Consider the following 22965-nt stretch of genomic DNA (forward strand, 5'->3'; position numbering starts at 1 on the left):
AGAGAGAGAGAGAGAGAGAGAGAGAGAGAGAGAGAGAGAGAGAGAAACAGAGACAGAGAGACAGAGAGACAGAAAGAGAGGAGGGAGGGAGGGAGAGACAGAGATAGAGAGAGAGAGACAGAGAAAGAGTGAGAGAGAAAGAGAGACAGAGAGAGAGACACACAGAGAGAGAGAGAGACAGAGAGGAGGGAGGGAGGGAGAGAGAGTGAGAGTGTGAGAGAGAGACAGGGAGGACGGAGGGAGGGAGATAGAGAGAGACAGAGAGAGAGGAGGGAGGGAGAGAGAGAGAGAGGAGGGAGGGGGAGAGAGAGTGAGAGAGAAACAGAGACAGAGAGAAAGACACACAGAAAGAGAGACAGAGAGAGGAGGGAGGGAGGGAGGGAGGGAGAGAGAGACAGAGACAGAGAGAGAGAGAGAGACAGAGACAGAGAGAGAGAGAATTCCAGGCATGGGGACCCACCAGTACAAAGCCATGGAGGTATGGAGATGAGAGATGGAGAGGAGGCCAGTGTGCCTATATAAAATACTGTGGGAGGGAGGACACTTTCCAGTGAGCTTGGAAAAGTAGGTGGGGGCCAAGTTATAAGAAGTTTAAAAAGCCAAATGGAGGAGTTTGTATCTGCTCACAGAGGCAAGAGGAAGTAATAGGAATTTATGGAGGGGGTGTGCACATAATTAGGTGGATACTTAAGGGAAATCACTTTGGCAACTTTGGGAAGTTTGGGGCGAGGTGAGGCTGAAGGCAGGGAGGCTAATTAGGAGGCTCTACTCTAGGTGAGAAGTAGCAGGAGCCTGAATCAAGATGGTGGCCATATGAAGCGGATGTGAGAGTTGTAGAGAGGGGAAGGGCAATGTTGGTGAAGGAGGGGATCTGCAGGGTGGGCAATCCAGGATAATGCCAAGGGGAGCAGCCTAGGAGCTGGAGGCCAGCCCAGCAATATCCTTGGGGTCGGAAAGCTGCCCTAATGGGCTGGAGTCAGTGGGGGTGGGAGCCAGGGATGGGAAGGGACCATGGGATAGACGTGGATCAGAGGATTATAGGACTCTAGGATTCAGAGCTCGAGGAACCTTCAAGAGCCTGACTGTAAACAGGCAGGGAAGCTCAGAAAGGAGAAATAACCTGCCCAAGATGAGTTTGAGGCAAGAGCCAGGATTTGAACCCCAGTGTTCTGACTCCAAAGTCACTGCTCTTTTCACTCAGGGCCGGGGATTGGTGACCATCTGTCTCTCTGGGTTTTGACCCTAGAGGTGGGGATGGGGATTAAACCCCAGGACATATCTCAAACTCCTTTCGCTGTCATCTTCACTTACCCCGTGACCTCAGGAAAGACGGAGCCAGTACTGTGCCTCAGTTTCCCCCTTCTCTGTAGTGGAAAGAATCAGCCCTGCATCAGTACCCAAGGGATTAGGGGAGTGTGAATAAGTACATAGCTTTCCAGGGCCAAGGGGGTCCTGGAAGGTTCATTTTGCTGCTGATTCCTCTAGGTAGAGGATGCTTCTACTACCCTGGAAAGACCCTTCTCTAAAATCACCTGAGAAAGAGCTTTCACCACCTGCCCCTCTACCCTGTCTAACCACAGTCCTTCTGGTTACAATTTTAGCCTCTTCCCTATTTCAATCACTCAGCAAGGATTTATTAACCTCCTTTTATGTGCTGGACGGTGTTAGTCAAAAGTGAAACTGTCCTTGTCTGCCCTCAAGGAGCAAAAATTCTAATAGGTGCAAACCAAAAAGGCATTGTAGAATTCAATTTAATTCAGCAAAGATATAAGGACCTGGGGATAGAAAGAAAAAGGTAAAATTGCTCTTGCCTTCAGGGAACTCACATTCTACTGGGAAAAAAAAAATCACAAGACCCAGCTAAGTAAATACAAGTTTCTTTGGGGGTGGGGAATCAGGAAAAGCAGTTAGCGATGTAGTGGAAAAAGCTCTGGGCTTGGTGTCAGGAAGACCTGAGTTCAAATCCAGTCTCAGTCACTTATTAGCTGTGCATCCCCTGGGCAGGTCACTTCACCTCTGTTTGCCTCAGTCTCCTCAACCGTAAAAAGAGAAAAATAACAGCACCTACCTTGCAAGATTGTTGTGAATCTCAACATAATTTTTGTAAAAAGCACTTGGTACATAGTAGGCACTATATAAATGCTTATTCCTTTCCTTTATTGCCCATAAGAGTGAGGTGAGCCTTGAATGAAGCTAAAGATTCTAGGAGGCAGATGTGAGGAGGAAGGGCATTCATGGTATGGGTCACAGTCTATGCAAAGGCATGGGGATGACATTTCAAGGAGAGAGGAAAAGTTATCAAACCAGTTTGCTTGGAACGTAGAGTGCAAGAGAGTAATATGGAGTAAGTCTGGAAGGAGAGGTGGGAGCCAGATTGGGGAGAGCTTTAAATGCCTAGATGAAGAATTGTATTTTGCCCTAGGGACGATAGGGAGCCCATGAGGATTCTAGAGCAGGGTGTGACTGGGGTCAGAAATGTGCTTTAGGAAGACTTTTGGCAGCTGTGTGGGGGATGGATTGGAGAGGGGGAGGACCAGAAGTAGAAAACCAATTGGGATGCTGTAGGAGAGGGGGTCTGAACTAAGGGGGTCCCCACGTGAGCAGGGAGAAGAATATTGCTCATCCTTCGTTTCGTTTCTGAAGGGTTCTGATGACATCACGGAGGGAGAATTGAGGAGCCTTGGCAGATGAGTAGATATGGGGCCGAGCGGAGGTGAGGGAGAGGGAAGAGGTGACAGGGGCTTGAAGGTCCCATCACAGAATGTATGGAAGGTCAGAGGCGGGAGAACGTTCAAGGAGGGGGAGAAGATGATTGGTTCTGTTTTCAGTATGTTGAGTTTAAGGAGAAGATGGACAGCCAAGTGGCGCTATCTGGCAGGTGACTGCCGATGTGAGATAGGAGTGCAAGAAAGGAGGGGTGGATCTGGGAGTGCTTTGTAGAGAGATAAGAATTAAACTCATGGGAGTTGAGATCACCAAGAAAAAGAGGAAAGCAAGGTCCATAGATCCCCACAAGTGGCTTGTGGAGAGATTTCAAGGGGTCCATGAACATGGGCGGGAAAAAACCTTTTATTTTCAGTAACCTCTGACTGAAATTTGACATTTCTTTCAATTATGGAATTAAAAAAGAAAACATTTTAATTAAAATACAAATAAAATGTTATGAATTTCTTTTTCTGTGAATGGATTCGTAGGTTTAGCTAGACTACCCAAGGGATCCACGACGCAAAAAGAGGTTCAGACTCTCTGGGGGTGAGCCAGAAGAGGAGAGGGCTTGGGGGACGCCTGCAGCTAGTGGGTGTGGCGCGGCTACAGAGGAGGAGCAGGTAGAGAGAGGGGGAGACCCAAGAAGGAGCGGTATCAGGTAAGGTTGAAAGGAGACAGGGGACCGGAGGAGGGCTTGATAGACCATCAGGAGATGCAGAGAGGGCAGGTGGAATGAGGGCTGCAGAAAGCTCCTCAGATCTGGAAAGGAAGAGCCTCAGAGGCAGCAAACCCAACGGGGTTTGGGGTTTGGAAGCCAGATTCCAAGAGGCTGAGAAGTGAATGGGAGAGGAGAAAATGGAGACGAGTGTGACATAGTTCTTTCTAGGAGTTTGGCTGTGAAAAAGAGGAGCCGGTACTGGCTTGAGGGGAGGGAAGGCTTTTCTGAGACTAATGAAGGTCTGCCCGTGTGCAGAGCATCTGGGCTGGCAACTCTCCGACAGAAGAACCTGGGAAGAGTTTTGGAGAGACCTGGGAGCGGGGGTGGGGAACCTGCAGCCTTGAGGCTGCGTGTGGCCCTCTAGGTCCTCGAGTGCAGCCCTCTGACTGAATCCAAACTTCATGGACGAGATCCCCTTCACACAAGGATTTGTTCTGTAAAACTGGGACTCCCCACCCCTGCCTTGGGGCGTATGTAGATGTTCCGTAACTGGTTCTGGTCAGCTAACAGTGTATTGAAGAGAGGGCTGTGTGATTGGCTGTGGAGGAATTTTTTTTCGTTTTTTTAAATTAATTTATTTTAATTTATCAACAATTACTTCCATAAGCTTTTGAGTTTAAAATTTTTCTCCCCCTCCCCGAGCAGAGGAATTTTAAAAGGCCTGTCACCTCCAGCGGCTTGTTTTCATCCTCTTTAGACTTCATTCGCTCCTGGCTTCTGGTGAGAGACACTGCCAACCTCGGCAGCTGTGAAAGGTTGGGAGGGTGGGCCATGGGGATACAGGCTGGGTTGGGAGGGACCATTGGAACCACAGCCTAGCAGCCCCTGAAGCTTGGGTTCATCTACCAGTTGTACCACCTTTGAACGTGAGCTAGGTAAAAACCAACACTGGGTAGGAAGGGTGCTAAATTTGGAGTGTCTTCCCCCAGAGAAAGAGGTGATTTTAGGGAGAGGGGTTCCAAGGTGTTGAGGAAATGTTTGTATGTGTGTTCTGAAGTAAATGCCCCTCTACATGCTCCGGGTAATAAGAGGCTAAGTAGAATCAGGCTAGTTACTGGCCTCCAACAATGGTGGACACAGAGCCGGCGGGTACATGATGGCAGTAGGGAAAGCACCCCCCACCCCCGACCCTCTCAGAGTGCCTTAGAGCCTGCAGAGGCCAATGGAACTGCCTGGCCCTGTGAGAGAGGGGCCAGAACTCACATCCTACACGAGAACGGAGAAAGACCTGGGCCACCTTGTAGGCAGTGGGAAAGGGCCTCTGGATGAGGAAAGATGGAAGATGGGGATGAGGGACAAAGTTCCAGGAGGAAGTGAGAGGTTCACAAGCCCCAGGCACTGCCCTTCCAGCCCCAGTCCTGCCCATTCTGCCCATTAGTAGCCCCGGCCCTGGCTCAGGAAAGGGGGTTCTGGGGGGAGGGTAGGAGACGCCTTCAGGACTTACCCAACACAAAGGACACAGGGATGAGCTGGGCATACTTATCACAGTACAGGGCCAGCTTCTCAAATAGCAGCCTCTGGCTCTCACTGAGGATCAATCTGAGAAGACAGGGAGAGAGGGAGGAGGTCACAGGAAGCATGACAATGAGAATGAGCAGACTGGCACTAGAAGATTAGGAAGATCTGGGTTCTAGTCCTGCCTCAGACACTAGCTGCATAACCTTGGGCAAATCAGTCAACTAGCATTTCTTTCTTTTGGGGGGAGCTAGGCAATGGGATTAAATGACTTGCCCAGGGTCACACAGATAGTAAGCGGTCAAGTATCTGAGGCCGGATTTGAACTCAGGTCCCCGACTCTGGGGTCGGTGCTCTATCCACTGGGCCACCTAGCTGCCCCGGAACTAGCATTTCTTAAAGACCTGTTTTTATGTGCCAGGCACTGTGCTAAGTGGTGAAGAGGTTCCCTGCTCTCAGGGAGCTCACAGTCTAAGGAGGGAGACAGCATGCAAACAAATTATAGACAGGAGGAATTGGAGATGATCAGTGGGGGAGGGGGAATCAACAGAATGGAGAGGGATCAGGACAGACTTCTTGTAACTCAAGCGTTGCTGACCCACAGGAAACACCCATCAGAAATTGCCGACAAAAGCCAGTCAACATCCTTCCTCTTCCCTGGGCTAGAGGAGTCAGCAGACCCCTCCTAGCTCTGAGCTTCCAAGGCCCCGTATGCAACCATGGCTTCCCAGGGGCTGGGCTGGAAGGCTCCTCCCAGCTCTGACATTCTAGGTCCTAGGTTCTAAGGTTTCTCCAAACCCTGACATTCTGTATTCTGTGTTCTAAAATGCTTTCCAGTTCTGAGATTCTGCATTCCCAGGTCCTTTCTAGCCTTGACTTTCTATGATCAAAGGTTCCTTCCAGCTCTGTTGTTCTATGTTCTTAGATTTCTTTTAGTTGACATTCTAGGTCTTAGGTTCTAAGGTTTCTCCAAGGCCTGACATTCTATGTTCTCTGTTCTAAAATCCTTTCCAGTTCTGAGATTCTTTATTCCCAGGTCCTTTCTAGCCTCGACTTTCTATGATCAAAGGTTCCTTCCAGCTCTGGTGTTCTATGTTCTTAGATTTCTTCTAGTTGACATTCTAGGTCCTAGATTCTAAGGTTTCTCCAAGGCCTGACATTCTATATTCTCTGTTCTAAAATCCTTTCCAGTTCTGAGATTCTTTATTCCCAGGTCCTTTCTAGCCTTGACTTTCTATGAACAAAGGTTCCTTCCAGCTCTGATGTTCTATGTTTTTAGATTTCTTCTAGTTGACATTCCAGGTTCTAGGTTTCTCCCAGCTCTGACATTCTCGGTTCCCTATTCTAAGATCCCTCCCAGTCCAGACATTCTCAGTCCTCAGGTCTCTCTCCCAGCTCTGACCTGCCCTCCTTCAGACTCACCTGTAAATCATGCTGATGGTGAAGTAGCAGAGAATGAAGATGGAGAATTCGCAGTAGAGAAGCTTGTAGATGCTGCCCCGCCACTGAAGCAGGAGCCTGGAGAAGGTGCCCAGGTGGACGTTCGCCACCCGGTTGGTGTAGGTGACGGTCATGAAGCTCCTGGGGGGAGGAGAAGCCGAGGTGTGGGACACGGGGCAGCAGCAGCAGACGGGGCCAGAGAAACAGGGCAGGGGGCGGAATGACCAGGAGTGGAGCACAGATGAGTGACCTTTGGCTGTGTTTCCCCAAGAACTGGGGGAATGTAGCCAGGCACTTGTTACCGAGGCTGTCCCCAAGGCTGGCAGGATCCTATGCCTCCCATTACATTCCTCTGGGGAATGTAATGGGAGGCATAGGATCCTTCCACTCCTGAGGCCGGGAGTTTTCCTGTCCTCTGTCTCTTTCTCTCCTGGTTGGGGAAACTCTTTGAATTAAGAGCTTCTGCTGCATGTCCCCTGCCCTGACACGTGTCACTCCAAAGCCCCTTCTTTCTAAAGCTTAACAGATCAAATGAACCCAAGGATACGTGTTGCATGTGTTACGCTACAGGCATGTGCGTGTGGCCAGGTGTGTCCATGTATGTAACATGCTCATGCATATATGCACATAGCATGTTGGGAGTACACTCACAGGTGTCCACATATCTTTACTGGCCAAGCCCTGCAGTGTCCACACGGCTCCCAAGGCACCCCTTTATTCCCAGAAAACAACTCCCACTCTCTCCCCCCATACTCACAGGTGGGACGTCCACGTTCTGCCAGTGCCCGGGAGTGTTTGGCTGCTCAGTGCCCTGATCAACACCCCAAGGAACCGGCTGCTATTGCCCCCCCAACCCCTCATCTCCACTCCCCAAGGAGGGGGCTGAGTCGTGACCATCCCCGGCTGGGCTGGGCCCCCCTGCCAGCTCCGGTCACTTGATTCTATAATCCCCATTCCTCCCACAAAGGAGGCTCTTGTCTCTGCCCGGCTCTCTGTCTAATCTTCCAGCTAAAGCCTGCTTGGTTCCCTGCTCCTCAACCCCACCTCCACTCATACCCCTTCCCTGGGGCGGGGGCCCCCTCTAATTCTTTCCTGCTCCCCTCCTGCCCACGTGGCCGGAGTGATGCCCCACACACTTTAATCAGGGCAGGAAGGATCAGTGCCCAGACCCACCTCCCCTGATGTTCCTAGCCTTCTTCCCGTGGTAGGGGGAGGATGAGGAGGAGGGAGTGAAGAAGGCAGTGTGTGTGGGGATGGGGAGGTGGGGTGTAGCCAGGAGGACCCATGAATCCCAGCTTAGATGTCCCAGGATGGCCTTTCTGGGGAGTACTTCTCTTAGCAAAGCTATCAGCCAGGAGACGTGGATGAGATGGAGGAATGAATGAATGAATGAATGAATGAATGAATGAACATTTAAGAAGCATTTTCTATGAGCTAAGCACTAGAGGACAAGGAGGGGGAGGAGGAGGAAGAGGAGGAAGGGAAGCTGGCAATTGCTATTGGTTTGGCCTGAGGTGGGCAAGGCTGCTAACATTTGGTGCAACTGAAATCACTGTGTCTGAAGTCAAGAATCTGGGTTCAAATCCTGCCTCTGATACTGACTACCTACGTGACGTTGGACAAGTCACTTATCCTTCATGAGACTTGGGAATTAGACTAGCTGGGCCCTGAGAAGCCTCTTCCTGCCCTAAATCTCTGATCCTGCCACTTTCATCTAAGAAGTCCCTGAAAGTCTCAGAGGACCCCTCCCTCCCAGACCCGGCGGCTGTGGATGAGATGTACGAGACCAGATCTCCCCCGCCATACACGGCCGGCCGCAGCTGCTGCATCCAAGCGGGCCTCCTTCCTGCTCGGAAGCTCTGTATTTCTATCGACCTCCCTGGATATACAGAGCAGTAGGAGGCCTAATACCAGTGCAGCCCAGGGCCCAGGGCACTCTCCCACCCTCCACTCCCTCTGGAGGTTGGATCCCCAAGGCGTAGCGAACTCTTTTCTTCCTTCAGAGTTCTAGAGGACCTCGAGGCGCCGAGAAGTGGTTTTCTAATGCTCCGGAGCCCCCATCAGTGTGTTACCCTCGGTTATCAGGTTGATATCAATCAGGCAGCCAAGCTTAATTAGCTTTTAGGGGCAGCTGGGTGGTACAGGGGATAGAGCTCTGGCCTTGGAGTCAGGAGGACCTGAGTTCAAGTCTGACCTCAGACACTTGACATTTACTAGCTGTGTGACGCTGGGCAAGTCACTGAACCCCAATTGCCTAAGCCAAAAAAAAAAAAGAAATGGAATAGCAAGTTATACATAGTGGATTGGTAGTTTCATGTGCAATCTTTTTTTTTTTAATTAGCATTATATTATGTTATGGAAATGCTTGTTTTATTCAATAAGTTAAAAATAAAATATATAAAAATTTAAAGAGACTAAAAATGGTTATTTATTAAGTTGCTAGAGTAAGAACAGTTGGTATAAAACATCTCTTCAAACTGAGGGAACGCTCTCCCCCAAGAACATCCCTCTTACATCGGTGCTGGCCTCTCTGCTCTGGCTTTGTCCTTCCCTCCCTCCTCAGAGGGGGTGTGGTCCTTCTACAAGGCACAGTTAGAGAGGAATACACCCAGACCCAGCAAGGAGCCCCCCCCCCCCCAGCCCCGTCCTTTCTCTGTGACTGCCAGAAGTCAGTGGGCAAGGACTTCTTTCTAGACTGTGACTTGGAGCCTGAAGCCCTTCCTCTTCCTCTGGCGGCACCAGTCCAGTTACGGAGGGCCCTTTGTCTGGTGCGGGAGATAAGCTTTGCTCAGGAATCTTTATCTTCTCCGCTGGGTTCCCTAAAGTCAGCCTTGAATAGCTCACGTCTTCCTCTTCTGATTTCCTGAGAAATCTGGTTTCTCTTCCTCGTTCTGTTCTGAGCTTCCGTCCAGGCCAGCTGGTGGGTCTGCTTTCTACCATCCTTCAGAAGCTTCTCTGTTTGCTGTTCCAGGCATGAGGAGGACATGAGAAAGAGCAGCCATGCTCAATATTCCTGGGCACACGATGGATGGAGGGATGGAGAGACGGGAAGGATTCACAGATTCCACAGCATCCCGGCTCCACATGAGGCATAGGGTTTTTGGGATAGCGCCAAGGCAGGAATTTATTTTGTTTCACTAGTCATAGTTATTACAAGAATTTTGTTTTTCTTTTTTCTTTTTCAATGGTGAGGGGGTATGAGGTGGGGGAGCTGATTTTTACTGCTGGAAAAAAATTCATTTTAAAAAGCATCAGAATCTGGGAGTTGGAAGGGGTCTCATAAACCGCATCAGCTCACGTTAAGGTTTACAAAGCCCTTTACATACATTATTTTATCTGTTCACAATAACCCTATAAGGTAGGCTTCTATTTTACAAATGAAGAAACTGAGGCTCAGGAAGATGATTAAGGAACTTGCCCATCATCCCTTGGAAGTATCTAAGGCTAAATTTGTGTCCGCTTTGTCTGACTCCAAGTCCAGTGGTCTATTTATTATGTAATATTCCCTCTCATCATCTCGGATGGGAATCCTCTCTGCTGCGTCCTAGATAAGGGGTCATCTAAGTACCCAGGTACATGAGGGGATGCTCAATACCTCTTTCTGTAGATTAGCCCATTTTGGTGAGCTCTGTTAGGAGGTTTTCCCTAATATTGATCCTAAATCTACCTCCCTATTATTCCCCTCTCACTGGCTTCAGTTTTCCCTTCTGGGACCAAACCAGGAGGTCCAGTAGAGTCAGGAAGACCTGAGTTAAAATCTGGCCTCTGACCCTTACCAGCTGTGTGACTCTGAGCAAGTCACGCACATGCTGCCTGCCTCAGTTTCCTCATCCATAAAATGGGGATAATAGTAGCACCCGCCTCCTAATGTCATTGTGGGGTTATAATGACACAATATTTGTAAAGTGCTTTGCAAAACCATACATCACTAGATAAATGCTAGTTACTATTTATTATTAAACACAACAAGTCTAATCTCCTTTCTATGTGGAGGTCCTTCCAACATTTGAAAAAACTCTCACACTGTACCTCCCCCACCCCCACCCCCAAACTCCAAGCTTCTCTTCTACTCTGTCTATCCTTTATTGGTTTTACTCAAAGCTTACCTTCAATAAGGGGCTTCCCACAGAGTTAAAACGGCAGGTGGTGACTATGGAAGTTAATCCGGCCAATGATCCACTGCGTATGCACTTCAAGGAAGGCACAAGGTGATGGAGAATACCTTTCATGGAGACCCATTAGAGGAGGGAATTTCTTATAGATGGTAAAGTTCTCTAGATGCCTGTAAATCTGTCTTGTACATCTTTGCATATATTTGTTTGCATGTTGTCTTCTCCGTTAGATTTTAAGCTTCTTGAGGGCAGGGACTGTCTTTTGCCTCTTTTTGTATCCCCAGCACTTAACATAGTAGGCACTTAATTAATGTTTATTAAATGAATGAATAAATGAATGACATTTTTACTAAATGAATGAGTAAATGAATTAAATGAATGAATGCCCCTGTTTGCAGAGGAGATTCAGCTGATCACATTAAGCTTCGGAACACTCCTCATTAAAATCCATGGTCACTTGAAAAAACATCAACTTAGCCATCCAAACTGAAAAAAAAAGTGGATGAAAAATGCCTATTGCTCTGATAACAATGTGCAGCTGGCTGAGTAGCCCATTGAGAAAATCTACCAAGTACATTTATCCTAGACTTGAATTACCCATAGACAGGACAAAGAACTTACCAGAAGGAAACGAGCAAGCTGGATCACTGTTGGGAAGTCCTGTAGAATTTTTGACAGTCCCAAGCTCATCTCTACTCCAAAAGACTATGTTTTCAATATCAATATTCTTGGTGTCCTCCACAAAGTCTTACTCGGATGCCTCATCAAGATATGAAGGTGACTTTGGGGTCTTTCCATCAAAGGCTTGAGTACTGATTATTCTCTCAGCAATGTTAAATAACTATGAATCCTCAAATACAATACTCTTAGAAGAATCTATAATAACGGCTAATATTTAATAGCATCTTAAGATTTTAAAAACACTCTATGTATATATTACCTTATTTGATCCTCCCAACAACCCTGTGAGATATATTACTTATATCCCCATTTTATAGATGAAGAAACTGAATGAGGCAGAGAAAGGTTAAGTGACTTGTCCAAGGTCACACAATTAGTAAGTGTCAGAGCCTTGATCTTCTTCAAGTTCAGCACTCTGTTCACTATGCTATCTGGCAAAGACAACCCAAAAATCAATGTCAAAGAGTTCTTGGTAGGGTTCGAGGAAGATAGGAACTTTTATGCATTCTTGGTGGAGTGGTGAATTGGTGTATCATTCCAGAAAACAATTTGGAATTATGTGAGAAAAGTTACTAGATGGTTCATACCTGAGCCAGAGTGGTCCCATTGTGGCAACCCCACATGTGCCCCCAAGAAGGCCAAGGACAGAAAGAAAAGTCTCATAGACACAAATATGTATATATATATATATACATACATATATATATATATATGTATATCTCAGCACTTTTATGGTCACAAAAAAGATGGAAACAAAGTGAGTGCCCATTGATTGGGGAATGGTTGAATAAGTCATGGTACATGAGTGGGATGGAAGATTATCGAGTTGTAGGAAAAGACAATTATAGGAGATGCTGAGAAGCATGTGAATCTTTCAAGCAACTGATGCAGAGTGAAGTAAGTAGAATCGGGAAAGCCAGACATTGTAACTTTGATGATGGAAGTGAAAAGATCAATGAAACAAAGCATTATTGTAATGGCCCATGTTGGTTCTGGAGAAGAAACAAGGAAATGCACCTCCCTCTTTTGGCTGGAGAGGTGGGAGACTATGGGTGCAGAATAGTGAATACACCATCAGATGTGGTTATGGTAGAAGCTGGTTTTCTTTGTTATAAGGGGAGACTCACTTGGCTGTGGGCATGTGTGGCTGGGGCTGGAAAGGAGATACAGCTGGAAATGCTTGGGCTATAAGCGCAAAAGGATAGAAATAGGGATGGACCTGAGAATTCGTTGATATGTGGAACTCCTAGATGAGAGAACTCTTTCTACCAATGCAGATTACACTTTCTCTACAAGTGATCATTTCTGAGAATTGTGTGAGGCACTGAGAGGTTTAACAATTTGTTCGGGGTCACGCGGGTTGTATGTGTCAGGAGAGGGACAGCAGAAACAAAAGGCATTGCTAAAACTTTAAATTAAAAATAAAGTCACTTGTTGGGTCTGAGTTGAGGGCAGTGAATACCCAGAGTTCACCTTTGTGTGCAAGGTCATGTGAGACGCGTGGGGTGTTCAGGGAGGACCTCCCACCTCTGGTGGGAGGGCTGTTGAGCTCTTCTCAGGGCCTCTCGTCCACCTTTGGTGTCCACCTGTCGTCCAGCTCTCTCCTGTGGCTCCAAGAAGCTGTAGCAGGTGCAGTGGTGAAGATGGGCTAAACCAGGTTAAAGGTAATTGATGGACCTCAAACCCATTGGAGAGTTAGGGGCTGTCTACTTCCAGCACGTGCAGATTTCTCCCAGGGAATGGGTCCATGTGCACGATTTGTTTCAGCAGACATGAAAGCAGCAGAAGCAGGTGCTGTGGAGGGCTTAGAGTTTGGTCAGACACGGAAGACGCCAAGGCCATCCACTGCATCCGGGGCCATGGCCGGTCATCTTGAGTGGATTCTGATGACTCTGGAAGAGAGAGTGAGGCTGACGACTTTGCGCGGCTATGCCTCCCTTGAGTCCAATTTGTATGCAAGTCAAGTGGTCACCCTGTGATGTCATTAGTCTTCTCCCGAAATGAAGGACAAGCACGGACAACACAAAGTCTGTAAAAGAAATCTCTGCCAAAGCTCACCACAACACACGGTGATCTTGTATCTACTGTGAGATGCAGCATGGTGTAGCCCATGGAAGGCCCCCTCTAAGCCAGGAGGACCCAGGTTCAAGTTCTGATTCTGAGAAGTACCAACTGTGTGATCCTGGGCACGTTTCCTGTTCTTTCCCTGCTCCAGAAGTAGCAGAAAAGGAACCAGCCTGCATAAGTGGAGGGAATTTTCTCACTTAGGAGCTCTTATACCAATGACATCAATGACATTACTTCATCTCCCATTTTAGTCCCCTCCAAATGCACAAGGCGCCATTATCCTACGTGACAATGGTGGATCATCGGGAGACTGGGAGATTGACTGTAGACACCCAAGGTTGCCCTGAGAACCGCAGAATCTTTGAAGACCTTAAGGAATGCCTTAAAGGTGTAGATCCTTTACTAGGGAGGAGAGGACTGAGATGGGCCTCTATCAGCATCGGAGGGAGGACTGCCCTTACCAGGGAGTTCATAGATCTATTATAATGTGGCTTATGTGCGCATCCCTCCCTTTGCTGACCTTCACAAACCTTCAATGACTCCCCATTACTCATGAGATGAAGTCCAGACTCCTCACCCCGGCCTTCATTGACATTGGAGAGAAAGTCCAATGCAGGTGGAGTCTTCTTTAACAACACAGATAGGCAAGCAAAGCATTGAACCAGGCTGATGAAAGAAGGGTGGGGAGGGGGTGGCTCTGGGCCCAGGTCACCGCGTGGGACAATACTGCACTTGGTTCATGCATCAGTACCTTCTGATAAACTGTCGTCCCCTCTGTTTGACTCTTTGTGATGAGGTCTAGCTCTCTTGGAGGATGAGGGGATGTCGGGGAAATGGATGTGATGTGAAAACTAAACATATAAATAACATTTTCCTAAAATATAAAAACACACAGACAGAAATAAAATTAAAGTTAAAATAAAAGCATACATTACAGGATATACGCAAACTAGCAAAAAAGGAAAAAAGAAAGGAAGGAAGGGAGAAAGGAAGGAGGGAAGGAAGGCAGAAAGGAAGGAGGAAGGAAGGAAGGGAGGAAGAAAGAAAGGAAGGAAAGAAGGAAGAAGGAAGGAAGAAATGAAGGAATAAAAGAAGGAAGAAGGAAAGAAAGAAGGAACACATGGGATCACCCCTCTCTATCCCCAAAGTATTGGTTTTCAAAAGCCAGCCTTCCTCAGCTGGAAGGGCGCTCTGAAGTCAAGTCCAGGCTTTTCATTTTATAAATGGGGGTGGGGTTTGACCAGTGACCTCTGAGGCCCCTCCCTGCTCTAAATCTATGACCCCACAAATGGGCTGGGTTGCATTTGGGAATTTCGCAAAAGCTTTGCCCTGAATCAAAGGACCATCTTTTTGATCACTAACCATAGCCAAAACTAGGGCAAGGCAACTGGGGTTTGTTCCAGGCGTCAGATTTAGAGGGCACAGAAAACACTAGCAATATCAAAAGAGATAAAATGCATAGAGTGCTCTGCCAGCGTTAAAGCATTTCTAAGTTCCCTCAGTAGATACCAGCTCCCTTCCTCCCCCGGGGTCCTGAGGCCCAAGGAGTTTGGGAAACTCTGATTTAGATAGCCTCACGTCCCCTCTTCTCTCCATCAGGGTTCCAAGACGAGGGGAACTTGGAGAGGATTCTGGGCTACGGGTCCCTGCCTCTCCCGGAGTGGCCACTGGAGGGTGTCTCAGCCCCAGGGGGCCCTCCTGCTGGCCCTTGACCTTTATTTTTTTTTTCTGAGAAAAAGGTCCGTGCTGTGAGCATACCCTGAGCTCCTTTAAGATGGGTTGGGGAGAGTTAGGGGTAGGTGACACTATCATTGTGGGAAAGAGCTCTAGATAAAAATCAGGGGGCCAGCTGGGAAGTGTTGGGAAAGAGGCTGCCATGCCTCCCCCACCCCCTCTTTTTCTGAGGTGGAGGATGGGGCCCCACATCATCGCATATCATTTCAATTTTTTCAATGGATTGATTAGTTTTTACTGAATTTTTTTTCTTCTCTTCCTTTAGAAAAAAAAAATTCCTTGTTATAAGGGATAGCTCTTTGGAAGAGGGAAGGGGAGGGATATAGGGAAAATCCAGGTGATGTAAAAGCAAAAAAGATAATAGAAATCTATTTTCTTTTTTAAAAAAGTTATTTCTCTTCTCTGGGTCTCAGTTTCCCCATCTATAAACTGGGGACTAATTATAACTAGGGTGTGATATTTGAAGAGCACTTCTCTTAAAGTCAGGAGACTGGAGTTCATGTTCTGGGTCTGAGCCTTATGCCCTACATGACTCTGGGCAAGCCCCCTCATCTGTGGCATGCACCTCAGTGTCCCCATTTGTAAAATGGAGATGAGAAGTCTTGGACTGTTTCACTGATCTTTTGCTGACCTCGCCCTTCTGGACCTCTCTTCAGTCTTTGACACTGCTGACCACCCTCTCTGCTCCCTCCTTTCTGAGTTTCCATTCTCTGCTCTTGTTTGATTCTCCTCCTTCGCTCCGACTTGGTCCTCTTTGCTGGGTCTTCATCCCTAATTGTGGGTGTCTCTCTAAGGCTCTGTCCTAGGCTCCCTTCTCTTCTCTCTTCTCCCTCTCTGCTGGCAATCATATCAGAGGCGCGGGAGCTAGAACAGAAACCCTCTGAGGGCAGGGGCAGTTTTATTTTTGTCTCTACTGCCACAGCCCTGGCTCAGTGCATAAGAAATGCTTGTTGGAAATTGTAAGGAAAGCATTTTAAAGAGCTATAGGAATGTGAGCTTTTATTAACATTAAATGTTATTAATTACATTAATGAGTCTAATAACTTACTTTATTTTATAACATATGTGTTTCAAGGATCTATGATCTCATTAGCCTAGGCACTCACCTCATAAAGCCTGACCCTTCTGAGATTTAGTGGACAGTTCTATGAGAGTAATGAGTTGTACCTGAAAAATTTCTCTCTCTGGCCAACCTGGTGGTGAGAAAATTAACAGCATGAAATTAATTAAATAAATTAAATATAATAGCATTTTTATAATCATCTGTGTAGGGAACTCCTATGGTGGAAATTCTCTTTGTCAACACAGAATGACATGTTCCTAGGGAGTGGCCCTAGAGGATTGGGACTGACCCAGGCAGAGGCTAAAGGACTGTCCAAGGTCAACAAGCTACCATAAGGTCACAGACTTAAAAAACTAGGGATCTTAAAGGTCATGTAGACCAACTTCTTCATTTCAAAGATGAGCCTTCTTACAGCTCTGCAAGATCAAAGTTACAGGTCACAGATGGTGAGACTTGAACCAAAGGACTCCAGACCCAGCACACTTTAAAAAAAAAAATTATTTATTTATTTTTGGTTTTCAACATTCACTTCGATACGATTTTGAGTTCCATATTTTCTCCCCATCTCTCCCCTCCCCCCACCCCACCAGCACACTTTTGACTTGTTCTTCCTGACTCCAAGGCTAGATACCTTCCAATGAAATCAAGATTAAGTTGTTAATGCCATTATTATTATTATTATTCAGACTGTGATAGAAACATACTGGACACAGACAGATCGCTATAGCTTTAGATAGCATGGACAGAGTAAGCCAGAAGTCCCTGGGAGATAACTGTGGTTGGGCAGGTGGGGGGCTCCAGCCCTCGGAACACTGACATCATCATATACTTAGGGTAACCACAGCAACGGAGCGCATCACAGAGGTCTCCCAACAGCCCCTGAGGCCCCGGGACAGCCAGGCCAAGAGCCATCTTACTCAGTAGGCTTAGAGCAGGACCCCCTGGTGGAGGTGGGCAGAGGAGGGAGGGGCCCTGGGGGCTGGCTGTCAAGGCCCCCACCCTGAGAAAACCCCCAGGGCCTAAGAGAGAGGCTGACTGCCTGAAGAGGGAAGGTCCCCTCTGCTCCTCCCTGCCCACCCGGTGAGGAGGGTGAAAGCTGCTGGAAAGGAAGAGACCCACCTGTTTTGGGCTAGGGGAGATCAGAGGGCTGGAGAGATGAGGGACCCTTGGACCCAGGCCTCCTGAGCTTCCAAAGACTCATCGTATCTGAGGGCCTGGTCTGAAGGGTCAGCTGGTGTGCCTCCAGCAATACCGAGCTGGACCATCTCTACTCCCACACCCTATCCCACCACTATAACCATGGGGAAGCAGGGCAAAAAACTGATGCCATCACCTCCTGGTCCCAGGAATCCCTGAGCAGGAAGTAGGGAGAGACCCCTGGGGTGCCCTTTATTTAGACCAGCCTGGCAGATTTCACCTGGGCACCATGAAATAGGCTCCAGCTGCTGCAGCCAGCCCAGGGAGGGGCCCGGACGATCCTTGGCCTGGAAGAGAGAGAACTGGACCTGGGGAGGCCGGGCACTGACCTCTCCCCAGGCCCCATGGACGCTGCTCAGTTGAGACCTGCAAGGTGAGTACCCCACCCGCAATCCAGGACCAGGGCCAGACCCGTGAGGCCTCCTTCGCTGGACCGTAGATTAGAACTCTAAAGGACCTGAGAGGTCACTGAGTCTAGCTCCCTTTTTTACAGATGAGGAAACTGAGGCCCAGGGATGAGAAATGCTTTGCCCAAGGCCAAACAGGGAATAAATGAGAGAGGTGGGATTTAAACCCAGGTCCTTTGTCTCCAGAGATAGGACTCTTTGCCGCATACCACCCTATCTCCCTTCTTTCCTAAGGCGCAAAGAAAACTAAGTTGGGAGGCAGGAGTTCTGCCCCTGACTCGGCGTGACCAGGAGAGTTCATTTTTTATGGCGACTTTCTCACCGCTCCCATAGCAGGCTGGAAGTCCAAGAGTTTCTTTTGTGTGGTCCAGACCTAGGTTTTATTGAAGTGGGGCACTCCCGGCATGGAAAATCTTTCCTCCGATGAAGCTAGGCAACTCATCTGTAACTCACTATCTTGCCTGGGGGATGGACTAAGAGCTTGCATGAGCTGCCTAAGGCCATGCAGATAGATGTGTGTCACAGGCAAGATTGGAACCCAGGTCTTCCCAGCTTCAAGGCCCGTTCTCTGTCCCCCTTACCAGGCTGCTTCTCAGAGCAAGGATTATTGTACCCATTTGGCAGAAAAAGCCTATTGGGCAACAGATTCAAGTTCAATCAACATTTATTATGCATCTACTGTGTACAGTACATTGGAGGGAGGGGCCCTGGGGGCTGGCTGTCAAGGCCCCCACCCTGAGAAAACCCCCAGGGCCTAAGAGAGAGGCTGACTGCCTGAAGAGGGTAGGTCCCCTCTGCTCCTCCCTGCCCACCCGGTGAGGAGGGTGAAAGCTGCTGGAAAGGAAGAGACCCACCTGTTTTGGGCTAGGGGAGATCAGAGGGCTGGAGAGATGAGGGACCCTTGGACCCAGGCCTCCTGAGCTTCCAAAGACTCATCGTATCTGAGGGCCTGGTCTGAAGGGTCAGCTGGTGTACCTCCAGCAATGACTTGGACATTGGAAAACCCAGAGTCCCTGCCCTCAGGAAGCTTTTAAATAGTAACGGGTTATGTCAGCGACACAGAGAGCTACAAATGCCCAGTACCACCCGGTGGGATCGGGAGACTTAGCTCTCGGAGGCATGCCCATGCAGGAGCTCTTCCTCTTTTCTGTGACCTGGGCTCCTTGGGGAGCAGTCTGGTAGGGAGGACAGTGGACCCCTGCTCAAAGTCAGGTTTTCAAATAATTCTAACAATGCTAAATTTCAGTTAGAGGTTAGGACAAACACGTGCACCCCCTCCCCCCAATCTGTGTTCACAGACCTTTTGAAATCTATCCATGTCCATGGGGTTAAGAACCCCTGAACTAGTCCAGCCCCCATCATTTATGGAGGAGGAAACTGAAGCCCTGAGAGGGGAAGGGACTTGTCCAAGGTCACCCCGTTGATTAATGACAAAATGACGCAACTAGAACAGAAGCACACTGGAGATGTCAGAACCAACGTTCTATGGGAGGCCTACCGTGGGGTGGTTGGGAGGGAAAGATTTTAATCAGCTGGGAGGATCAGGGAAGCTTCCTGGCAGAGGTGGTTTTTGAGGCAGGTTCTTGAAGGGCAGTCACGTGGAAGTCACCTGGTCTGCTCGGTCCTCAAGGGCAGAACAAGGAGCAAATGGGGGAATTTGCCAGGAGACAACTGTAGACTGAGGTGGGGGCTGGGAGTGGGAACCAGAAGAATTCCATGATTGGTTAGTTTCCCTTTGGGATACGATTACTAGGCTAGTAGATGAGGGGATTCTGTGGCTATAGTCTATACCTGGATCTTAGCAAAGCTTGTGATAAAGTACATCGTACTGAGAGATAGGCGTCAGGCGAGAATAAAATCAGTTGTGTTCAGAACTGGTTGGATGGCTGGACTCATGATTCCATGTCAATGCGGCTGGACCCTGGGACACGTGATCTTCTTATCCATGATAGACTTGGATGAAGGCACAGATGGCGTGCTTGTCAAATCTGCCAATGACACAAAGCTGGGAGGGACAACTAAGGGACTGAAGGACAGTCAGGATCCGAAAAGCTATGACAGGCTGGACCATTGGATTGACTCTAATAAGATGAAATTCAATAGCGATCATTGTAAAGTCTTGTAGTTGGGTACAAAAAATCAACTTCACAAGTAGAAGATTGGTGGGGAGCCAGTTTAGAAAAGGATCTGGGGGTTTTAGTGGACCACAAACTCAGTATGAATCAGTAGTGGGATACAGCAGCCAGAAATGCTTGTGCAGTCTTGGGCTGTATTACGAGGGGTGCATCTTCCAGTTATAGGGAGGTGATAAGTCCCACTGTGCTCTGCCTTTGTCAGATTTCATTCCAAAATCCAAGTTTAATAAAAAAAAGTGATTAACTGGAGCGGGTTCAGAGGAGAGTAACTGGGACGGGGAAGGGCCTTGAATCTGTTGGAGGAGCTGGGGATGTTTAGCCTGGAAAAGAGAAGCCTCAGGGAGAGGAGAGGCCATGAAAACTGTCTTCAAATATTTGAAATATTTGTCCCAGGTGGCAGAGCCAGGAACAATGAGTGAAAATTGCGAAGAGGAATATTTGGGCTTGATGTTAATACAAAATAATAGTTAATATTTATATAGTGCTTACTCTGCTCCAAGCACTGTGTGAAATGCTTTACAAATATTATCTCTTTTGATCCTCACAACATTCCCAAGAGGTGAGTGTTATGATCGTTTCTATTTTACAGTTGAGGAAACTGAGGCAAACTGAGGTTAAGTGACTTGACCAGGGTCACCTAGTAAGCAATTTGAACTCAGGTCTTTCCTGACTCCAGGTCCAGAAAATCTTCCTAACCCTTTGCTCTCTAAAAGTAGAAAGGCTGCTTCGGTGGGTGATGAGGGGGAGGCTGGGTGACCAGTTGGTGGGAGCTTCTTTTGTTTATGGACTGAACTAGATGATCACTGGCGTCCCTCCCAGCTCTCAAATCCTGGGATTCTGGGGCGAGGGGAGCTCGCAGGGATGTGAATGTTTGCTGGGTTTGATCTACCTCGTTGGATGCTTCAAACTGGCTGTCCCCTAGACATTCTTTTAAAAAAAATTTTTTTTTTAATTTGGAAGTGATTGAGATTAAATGACTACTTGCCCAAAGTCGTCACATAGCTAGTAAGTGTCTGAGGCTGGATTTGAACTCAGGTCCTCCTGATTCCAGCCTGTAGACATCTTAAATTCAACACCTCTCAAGAAATATGCAGAGACAAGCAAAACAAATTCCCGAATCGGCCACCGTCCGTGGCTCCCTCTGTGCCCTGAGTCCCCACCTCTCCATCAGAGGCGGGCAGCCTGGTTCCTCACGAGTCCTCTAGAATTGTGCTTAGTCATTGGGTTAATCGTAAATCTCAAATCTTTCAACAGTGATTGTCTCTAAAGTATCGTTGTTATTGTAGAAAATGTTCTCCGGGTTCTTCTCCCTTCCTTCCACGTTGGTTCATATGAGTCTTCCCAGGTTTCTCTGAAACCACCCCCTCTGTCGTGTCTTACAGCGTGATGATATTTGTTCAGCTATTCCCCAACTGGTGAGGAGCGCCCCTGCAGTTTCAAGCTCTTTGCCACCATGTAAAGGAGTTCCTATAAATATGCATAACTTTGATGTCCCTCATTTCCCAGAGTATGAAAGTGAGGTCAAGGGAGATTATATATAGGACTTGGTTACACGGGTTTATGTGTCAGGGATAGGATTTGAACCTAGATCTTCTGAGGAGCATTCTTGAACCCCAAGTTTTTGGTCTCAGCCTCAGAGAGTCCAGGGGCATAACCTCAGTCGGATGAGTGACTAGCACAGGTCTGAAGGGTGGGAGTCATAGCATCATGGATGCCAAGCTAAAAGAAACCCCAGAGGCCATTTAGTTTACCCCCTCCCCCCCATTTTCTAGATGAGGAAACTGAGGCCAAGGGACATAAAATGACTCGCCCAAGGTCACTGAACCCAGCTTTCCAGAGCTGTGAGGAGTTTTTGAGCCCCGGCCTCTGATAGAGAGGGGATCTTTCCTGCTGTCAAGATAAGGGGGCATCCCTGGGCAGTGCCAGCCTTGGGGTTGCCTTCCCTACACCCCCAAGTTCCAGAGTTCTGGGACCAAACCTTTTAGAGAAAGCAGAGCTCTTGGACAGCCCAGAGAGGGCCCTGCGGGGCATGTGATTAGTGTAATAGCAAAGGGCAAGAGGTGCTCTCAGAGCCTGCACTTTGCCCTCTCCTATCATCGCAAGTTTTGGACAGTGCAGCTCCAGTGTAATTCCGTACATATTTCCCTCCTGGTGAGTCCACGCCCAAAGTTGCTCCCTGAGGCCGGAGGTCTAGATACATTTCTGCACTGAAAGGACGACCCGTCTAAATGTCAGGACCAGCAGACAACCCTCAGCTTGCTCCCCTTCTGAGAGGAGTCTAGAACCTGGGTGGTGCTGCGAGTCTGGAGGGCTGCAGGGGTGTCAGGAGGCTAGAATGACCCTCTCTGTGGGACACTACTTGTCTTTTATGTTGTTTTTCTATTTTCGGTAGGGTGGAATAAAGATCATCCCATGCCCCAAATATTCGCGCTATAATCTGAGGCAATTGGGCTGGGTGGCTACAGCTGAATTCTATAATTTTACTAAAGTTCAGGGTCCAAGGCCCCAGGGAGGAGAGATTGGGTGCTCCTTTAGAAAGGTTGGTCACCTGCTGACCTAGGGCAGCTCCCTTCTCTTTCCCTCTCCCTCGGGACACCGGGAGATCCTGGCTCATTAGTAGATTCCCAGTGGGTGAGTGACCTGCCTTTCTACAGGCACCGCAGATGTCAAACCTTGGGGTGGGAAGGTCCGCCTTCCCAGCTGGCTGAGCTTTTGCCCGCCCATAAAGTGTCCCCGAGGGCTCAGGGAGGGGAGAGTCCTGCGGAGTCATCTCCTCAGCTCTGGGAGAGCCAGGGACCCCTCCCCTTCCAGGATGGTCAGCTGAGGTTGCTCCGAGGGCATTGGGCACACACCCCTGGATGCTCCGACAACTAGCATGGCTTATGGGATCTAGGAATGGACCGGAGAGACCACCTGCTGTGTCCACAGCAGAGGAGAAAACTCAGGACCAAGCAGGAGAGTGCCGTGACCGAGGCCACCAGATGCTCAGTAGCAAAGCCAGGGACTGGCTCAGCAGATAGAGTCAGGAAGACCTGAGTTCAAATCTAGCCTCAGACGCTTCCTAGCTTTGTGACTGTGGGCAAATCACTTCACCTCAGTTTCTTCATCTATAAAATGGGAACATAACAGCACCTACCTCCCAAGGCTGTTGTGAGGATCAGACGACATAACATTTGTAAAGCACTTAGCACACATTGCTTGACTCATAGTAGGTACTATGTAAGTGCATCATTATCACGGCTTGAACCCC

General features: G+C 48.3%; 1 protein-coding gene across 1 annotated transcript in view; it reads right to left on the reverse strand.

The window, feature by feature from the left end:
* The window catches only part of LOC114040738 (bestrophin-1-like), a 14022-nt gene extending 7569 nt beyond the window's left edge, over positions 1 to 6453 (reverse strand). Inside the window, exons 1-2 of the mRNA XM_027858912.1 lie at positions 6302 to 6453; positions 4869 to 4963 (exon numbers count right to left, since the gene is read on the reverse strand). Of these exons, the coding sequence (XP_027714713.1) occupies positions 4869 to 4963; positions 6302 to 6453 (247 nt within the window). The remainder of the gene's footprint in view (positions 1 to 4868; positions 4964 to 6301) is intronic.
* Positions 6454 to 22965: the final 16512 nt, after the last annotated feature.

This window comes from Vombatus ursinus, unplaced genomic scaffold (genome assembly GCF_900497805.2).
Source record: "Vombatus ursinus unplaced genomic scaffold, bare-nosed wombat genome assembly UNPS02013931.1, whole genome shotgun sequence".
Classification (NCBI taxonomy): domain Eukaryota; kingdom Metazoa; phylum Chordata; class Mammalia; order Diprotodontia; family Vombatidae; genus Vombatus; species Vombatus ursinus.